Source organism: Octopus bimaculoides, chromosome 9, assembly GCF_001194135.2.
Source record: "Octopus bimaculoides isolate UCB-OBI-ISO-001 chromosome 9, ASM119413v2, whole genome shotgun sequence".
Classification (NCBI taxonomy): domain Eukaryota; kingdom Metazoa; phylum Mollusca; class Cephalopoda; order Octopoda; family Octopodidae; genus Octopus; species Octopus bimaculoides.
Window position 1 is genome coordinate 34,804,901 of NC_068989.1, and position 8,369 is coordinate 34,813,269.

At 36.9% G+C, this 8,369-nt stretch overlaps 1 protein-coding gene across 1 annotated transcript in view; it reads left to right on the plus strand.

Annotated features, from left to right (window-relative positions):
- LOC128248719 (max-like protein X) overlaps positions 1-7,822 on the plus strand; it is a 33,584-nt gene extending 25,762 nt beyond the window's left edge. The window contains 6 exon segments of the mRNA XM_052970617.1: positions 646-650; positions 652-742; positions 4,280-4,379; positions 4,807-4,891; positions 6,437-6,553; positions 7,406-7,822. Coding sequence (XP_052826577.1) covers positions 646-650; positions 652-742; positions 4,280-4,379; positions 4,807-4,891; positions 6,437-6,553; positions 7,406-7,471 — 464 coding nt within the window. The 3' untranslated portion in view covers positions 7,472-7,822.
- The last annotated feature ends 547 nt before the right edge of the window (positions 7,823-8,369 follow it).

The window sequence follows — 8,369 nt, forward strand, 5'->3', positions numbered from 1 at the left end:
GCATGGCTCAGTGGTTAGAGCGTTGAACTCACGACTGTCAGGTTGGGAGTTCAAATCCTGGACTGGGCTGTGTGTTGTGTTCTTGAGCAAGACACTTTATTTCATGTTGCTCCAGTTCACTCAGCTGTAGAAATGAGTTGCGATGTCACAGGTGCCAAGCTGTATCGGCCTTTGCCTTTCCCTTGGATGACATCAGTGGCATGGAGAGGGGAGGCTGGTATGTATGAGCAACTGCTGGTCTTCCAGACTTATGCCTTGGAGGGTAACTTTCTAGGTGCAATCCCATGGTCATTCGTGACCGAAGGGGGTCTCCGTAGTACTTGACTGGTACATTTTGTCAATCCTGAAAGAACGAAAGGCAAAGTTGATTTTGGCAGGATTTAAGCTCAGAATGTAAAAAGTGAGAGTAAATGCTGTTATGCACTTTGTCTGGTGAACTAATGCTCCTACCTTAGGTATTCATAATGTCCTTGGATGGATCCAAACCACCACCCTTTTGGATAACAACTGTTGTGTTATATAATGCAATTCAGATTTTTGTGTAAGTTATTTTGAGATGCCTATGTTTTAAATGATATTTTTGTAATTTGAAATGATTTTCTTGTTATATAAAGTGTATTGAAAATCATTTTCTTTGTTTTGCAGAAAGGTTACGATGACTTACAGACGATAGTGCCAAAATGCCAACAACCTGACAGTTTGGGATCTCAGAAACTTAGCAAGGCATCAGTTTTGCAAAAATGTGAGCTGGTTTTAACATTTGCTGAATGATTTGTTTTTCTTTTCAGTCTTAGCACATTAGTTAAAGGTGGAAGGTTAGAATATATTATTACCCCAGCAATGGTGTAGATACATATATTCTATCACCATATGCCTCTCACTCTCCTCATGCACTATGCCTGCCTCTCCCACTCTCAACTCCTGCAATGCACCCAATCACATGTCATTTCCTGTCTTTTGTTTTTTTACTCTTTCATCATTACTCCTCTGTTACTCTCCTCTTTTTCTACCATCTGTTGTCTACTCCTCCTACCTCCCCCAATTCATGCTGCATTGGCAATCTCCCACCCCATATCCACCATGTCTACTCTTCAGCCCTACTCAAATTTGACAGTTGTTGCCTACTACTCCTCTCATCACCAATTCTTCATCTTTCACTCCCCAATACACCTCAACATCCACGTTCCCACATTCCTGGTTCTTCTGTCCCCACTCACTTCTACCCACCTTGTATCTTGAGGGTCCAACATGACACCTCATCACTCATCCCCACCTCCCCCAAGCTGCCCTTGTGGCAAAAATTTGAAATAATTATGCTCTTTTACTGGTTTCAGTCATTTGACTGGGGCCATACTGGAGCATCTTTAATACTTTTAAAAGATTTGTACTGACCTCAGTACTTAGTCTGGTTCTTAATTTAACAATTGGCTATGTCACTTTTTTGGGAACTATTCCACTTACTAAATACTACCAGGCATTAAACTTAATTTACCATTTAGTCTGGCTGGAAAAGGCAGTGTCTGTAACCTTTTAGTTATTTCAAGGTGTAGGCATGGTTGTGTGGTTAAAAAGTTTGCATCCCAACCACATGGATTTTGGTTCAGTCCTGTTGCATGATACTTTGGGCAAGTGTCTTCAACTATAGCTTGTGACTGGATTTGGTAGATAGAAACTGAAAGAAATCTGTTGTGTGTGTATTTATGTGTTTTTTGTCTTATTGTCTTGACATCACTTGATAGTTGTAAATGATTATCACTGTCACACAAGCTGTATAATTCAGTTCCATTATTCTGCAAGATTATGTCTGGCAACAAGAAGAGCATCCGGCTGTAGAACTTCTGCCTCAATAAACTCCGTCTGACTTGTACAAATATTGATAAGTGGATGTTAACCCTTTTAAAATGGGTGACATAAATTTATGCATGCAATGTACATGCTTTAAATTGGTCAATGTAATTGTATACTGCCTGACTTACAACCTGTTGCCTGAGTTAGTACCGACCCACTTGCCAACTGATAGGCCAATTAGATGTTTGATGTAAATATTTACCACCTGATAGGCTGGTCCTACCACTCTGGCTCTGTCACCTTTATTGTTGTGTCCTGTTTCAGTGAATTTACGGTTGTCGCGCTAAGCTACAGCAAGCTACACCACCTCACCAGTTGTTTCTTCTGGTTCAGATGATGACTTGGAGAGTGAGTATTTTCACAGTTCAGAATCAGGTGATTCCGATAGCAATGATAATATTCTGGTGAATCAAATGTACAGGCGAGCAGCAGTGAATGGCTCTGGATAACAAAATGTCATGTGGTGAGTGAGAGACAATTTCGTCTGATAGCATGGGTTTACTGGTATGCCTGGCATAAAGGCAAGCCTTGAACATGGAAGTTCTCCATTGAAAATCTTCCACGAGTTTTTGATAGATGAAATGTTCCAATATATAGCAGACGAAACGAATGACTAAGCTGAAAACCATCCCCAGCATGTCAGACCTGGGCATGGCAGTGATTGGTTTCCAACCACCGGACAAAATCAAAGTTCTGCTTGCCCTGCTGATACTGATGGGCATCATGAAGAAACCAATCCTGGTGTCATATTGGAATCAGGATCCAGCCACATCGACACCTTTTTTTCTGGAAACAATGCCATGTGATGGATTTTTGGTGCTTCTTTAAAATCTACATTTCAACTCAAGTGAGAACCAGGATGACAGGCTGCGCAAAATACATCCTATTGTTGACAAAGTGATTGAAAATTTTAGAATGGTGTATGTCCCCACACAGGACATTTGCATGGATGAGAGTTTGTGGAAATCCAAGGAAAGGCTCTGATTCAAAAAATACAACCCGACCAAACATGCCTGCTTTGGAATGAAGGTTTATAAAGTATGCCAGTCAACTAGCAGAGCCTGTGCGTACACATGGAATTACAAAATCTACACTGGTCAGGACAGATTGGATCTTCCAGTGTCTACTCAAGTTTCAACTGATGTGTTGTTGCTGAATGAAAACTTGTTACAATATTTATATGGATAACTGGTTTTCCAGTACAGACCTCTTCCTGCAGTTGCAGGTGAGGAGGGCTAATGCCTGTGTGACTGAGGATGCACAAGAAAAACATGCTGCCTGATCTTCACGAGATAAAACTTTGATAGGGGGAAACAGTGTACTGATGCACTGATTGTGACATGACAAGAAAAATGTCTTATGTTATCCACAATGCATTCTGCAAGCGTGAAGGACACTAGGAAACAAGATGCTGACAGTAATGCCATAATGAAACCAAGTGTAGTTGTTTCATACAATGAAGGGATAGGCAGGGTTGGTCACTCAGATCAGCTTGTGACAACACACAAATCGGTGAGAAAATTTGTGAAATGTTACAAAAAAATTTTTTTGTATGTAGTTGACATGTGTGTCATGAACTCACATTAGATTTGGTAGGTGCTTGGCTGTGTGGGGAATGGATTGATATTTAGGAATCTATTGTTCCCTGAAATGATAGAAGCATCAGACCTGCCAAAGTATAGAATGCGTGAATGTCCTTGTGCTGGACTCTCTCCTCATCACATGGTAAAGGGATGTGGACATTTTCCACGACTGTTTTCCCCCACCGCCAAGAAGACAAATGTTTCAAAGAGATGCACAGTTTGTAAAGCAAAATGGAAACATAAGGAAACTAGATACTATTGTTCACAATATGATATGTCACTATGTGTGGTACCCTGTTTTGAACTCTACCACATCAAAGTCAATTTTTGAATTCATGTGATTGTAAATACTTGAAGTTGATCTGACTTGTACTGTCAAGTGATCTTATTCAGGAATAATACTATAATTCAGGAATAATACTATATGAACGTCCTAAACAAGGATATAGTTGAAGTAAATAAACAATACTTGCACTAAAGTGGTTGACATAAATATACACCAAATGTTCTCTTGCACTGAGTGCTGAGCTCAATTGGCACAATTACCGTTGCTGCAGGCAGGCAACCGAATGAATCACCACCATAAACAGGCTAAAGTGATTAACATAAATATATGCCAAACCATTGTTGTGTGCTAATTGCTGATCTCAGCCAAGATGATTACTGTCAATGCAACCTAGTTGGTTGATAAAAAGAAACCATTGTCACAGGGTTAAAATAATCACAATGAAACAATCTTGATGATAATGGTGAATGTAATAGAAACAAACTTTATTCAATTCTTTAGATATAATACATGCATTAGAACTAAACTATTTTTAATGATTTTATTATTTTTACTTATTCAGCCATAGAATATATTAGCTTCTTGGTGGATCAGAAATCTAAACAGGAGCTGGCTCTTGATACTCTCAGAAAAGAAGTTATGGCTTTGAAGATTATGAAAGCGTAAGTAGCAATCTTTTTATTTCCAATTTTAAAATATTTTAGACTTACAAAACAGCTATGTAGTTATAATGAGTCTGCTCCAAATCTATGTGGTAGAAAGATGAAAGCAAAATGTTTCCTCTAAGTAATGTATAGAACAGTATCAAAGTTACATGAAATTAAGCGTCAGCCTTTCTTTTCTTTTCTAAATATGTAAATATTGAAGATGTACTTGGAAAGGTTGTCTATTCTAGAATGAATGAAATTTGAGAAAGATTATGATGATGATAACAAAATTTCATTGATCTGTTTAATAAACGCTAGGATGAATGCTTAAGAGATATCAAACATAAGAATATGTTTAATATTAGAATTGTTTATGCACTATAATTGGTATTTTTAGGCTGTCTATTTTCAACTTTAATTGTTAAATATATTTGATTTCTAGCAACTATGAACAAATTTTGAAATCTCACCAAAACACACCTCTTGCAGGACAAAATCAGGTTTCTGACGAAGTCAAATTTCAAGTAGTGAGTAAATTTTCTTTGGTATTGAGTGTGTTACAGGAAAATGTCTCATAGCCTATTGCATCATTGCAATACCAGTGGAAACTTGTTCTTTACACAGTTCCTGATCATTTTGATTGAACCATGAAGCACAGCTAGATAATTATATGTTAAATCTCACTGCATGGTAACTTTAATCAAGTGTCTTCTACCATAAATTCAGGTTTGTCCAACACCTTGTGACTGAAATTTAGTTGACAGTCCTTGGATAATAAATTTTACCCTTTTGATGCCAAACCACCTGAGACTGCTCATCATCTTATGATCATTTAACGTCTGCCTTCCATGTTGGCATGGGTTGGACAGTTTGACAAGAGCCAGCCAAGTAGAAGACTACACCAGGCTTCTGTGTCTGTTTTGGCATGGGTTTTATGGCTGAATGCCCTTCCTAACACCAACCACCCTGCAGAGTGGTTATATAATAAAAACTTTCAAAATTAACTGAAACAAAAAAGCAGTATATTTCTTGAAAATATGCTAAGTAAGAGGTTAAATCATTGGATAAACATCGGCACCTGGTCCTTGGATACCTGTAGCAAAGGTACACTATTCAAGTTTTTAGGCCATACTTGTGGACTCAGGATAACTTCTTCCCTTTCATCAAATTCTGAAGGCCCTAAAAAGGATTGTGGATGCTGTTCTTCTGATTAATCCATTAAAAGAGACAAAAGTCAAACTTGAAACTGTTGGCATCTTTTAGAATTCAATGATGAACATAGCTAGTTTAGATTAAAGTTTACTTGTATGTTGCTTAAATTGTCTAGTTTTAAAAGTAATTTTCTATGTTGAACTTAGAAAACAATGTGGCTGTATTAACAAATTAAATCATTATTCATCATCATCATCATTATTTAGCATCCACTTTTCTTTGGTTACATAGATCAGATGGAATATGTTGAGACAGATATTCTACAACCCTTAACTGTTTTCAAGCAAAGCAATATTCTCATGGCTATACATGTTTCTCATGGAAGATCAGAAACAAATGACACTACTTGTAGAATAGTGATGTTCATTTACAACCTTTACATGATGTCAGGATAAGGGTACACACACATGCTGGATGTCCTTCGGATGGACTGCTTTTAGTTTTCATCTGCCAAATCTACACAGAAGGTTTTAGTTGGCCCAGGGCTATAATAAAAAACACTTGCCAATGTGTCACACAGTGGGACTAAACCAGAAACCATGTGGTTGAGAAGCAAACTTCTTAACCACACAGCCATACCTGTGCACACACACACACACACATGCATGCACATACACTCACACACATACATCACTTAGCCACCTGACCTAAACTTTTTAACTGCTACTAACCAGTCATATCTTCATATACACACACAAAGCTACATACTAGTCTCAGACACATGCACTCAGTCACACAGAAATATATACACGCACACACACACACACAATGTGTTTTACCATTTTCCTTACAATATTTTTGTTCTAATTTTATGATTTGTTCATTATTTTTATTTTGTTTCTTTACTCTTAAAATTTTAGTTCAAGCAGATTATGGACTCCTTATTCCAGTCTTTTGTATCAGCAGTGTCAGTTAGTAACTTTACTGAACTTTCAACATGTGTGATAAGTTGGTTAGAAGCATATTGCAAACCTAAGGTAAGGCTAATCTCTCTCTCTCTCTCTCCATCCCCCCTCCCCTTGTTTTTGTGGCATTCTCACAAGTGGTAGGTATAGCTTCATAGTTCAGAAGTTCAGCTTCACCACTATCTGCTTTAGGAGTTTGTACCTCTCCACCATCTCTGTACTGTATCATAAGCAAATGTATTTTATCATAGTTTTGGGTTGACCAAAGTCCTGTCAATGAAATTTGGGTGACAGAAACGTTTTGGAAGTTCATTGAAAGGGCTCATTACCCACTTTCGCCAAGGAGACAGTAACACACACATTTGTGCATGTTACTGTTTCCTTGTCTTGATGTGTGATAGCTACAAATGAGTGTGACCATTTTACAAGCAGAGTCCATTGTTTCCAAACTTCCGTGAAAACGTCTGGCTATGGGAAAATAATTCTTTATTTGAAAACAAAAAGACAGACAGATGATGACAATGCTGCTGCTGCTGTCGTTGTGCTTGTAGTAGGAGTATATTATAATACAAGCTAGATGTTTTCCCCTGTTCCTTCTCAGAGAGCAGTAACTATACATGAAATGACTAGGCTGCTCCATTCAATTCATGCCAGCTTTGTGTGCTGGCATAAAGAAATATATATGCATATGCATGTGTGTGTATATAGCTGAAATTTACTGGTATATGAACAGAAATCAATAGAATATATACCAGATTGGATCCTGTTGCCATGATTCTTTTTTAACAATTTGTATCAATATGTTATTTGTATAACTCTGTGTTATCACATAAATTTTTTTTTTTAAATTTTGTTGGTGTATCAATTACATCTTGATATACCCACACAATCCTGTAATATATTTTATTTCATTTTTTTTTCCAGATTTTGAAAGGACTTGTGGTTGGTGTTTTACAGCAGGTTTCTAATCAACCAAATATCAACCAATAAACACTCTCTTTGTGTGAATAGGAGGCTGAAAACCATTTTCTCTGCTTTGTAGCTGAGCCCGGATTGAATGATGAAAACTTAATACTGGTTAATGGGCCATTGCTGTTTTTATTTCATCTTCCATATCCTGTCTTAATGATTTTACTTCTGAAAGAACAGTTTCTAAGTATTGAATTACAGCAGTGACTTTTAATGACTGCAATGTTATTCAAACATTTTGCAATAACCATTATAGGTGCTGCATTTTGCTCACAAATTTAAACTGACCAAACAATTTTTTTTTTTTTTCTTTGTCATGTTTCTGAATATAGATATTTTATATTTAAATTTTATTAAAATCTATAAATTATATATCAATGTTTCTTTTAATAACTTTATATATTACCCACCCTTTCTGATCCTTCATTCCTATTTCTATCTCATATTGTATTTTGAGAGTACACCCTCACCATCTTTCTTCTCTGTTTCCACCTTTGGAAGCCATGTATTTCCTCTTCAATAAGACGTCTGTTCTTGTCTTATCATAGTCTAACATCTCAATGCCTGATATAAGATCACTTCCATCAATACTACATTCTTACTCAGTTGAGGGGGTCTTGTCTTGCAAATTGCTTAGTGACCTCAATAGGGTTAGTGCCATGAAAAAAGCACTCAGTAAACTGGTTGGCATTAAGAAGTGTATCCAACCATCGAAACCATACCAAAGCAGACATTAGAGCTCAGCACAGTCCTCTGGTTTATTAGATCCTCTTAAATCATTCAACTCTTGCTAACATAGAAAACAAGTGTTAAATGATGATGATGACTAAGCATTGTAAGAACAAGAAATACAAATTATATAGTTATACTTTCATGTGTTAATTAACAACTTAAAATTTAAAAACAACTTTAACGTAAA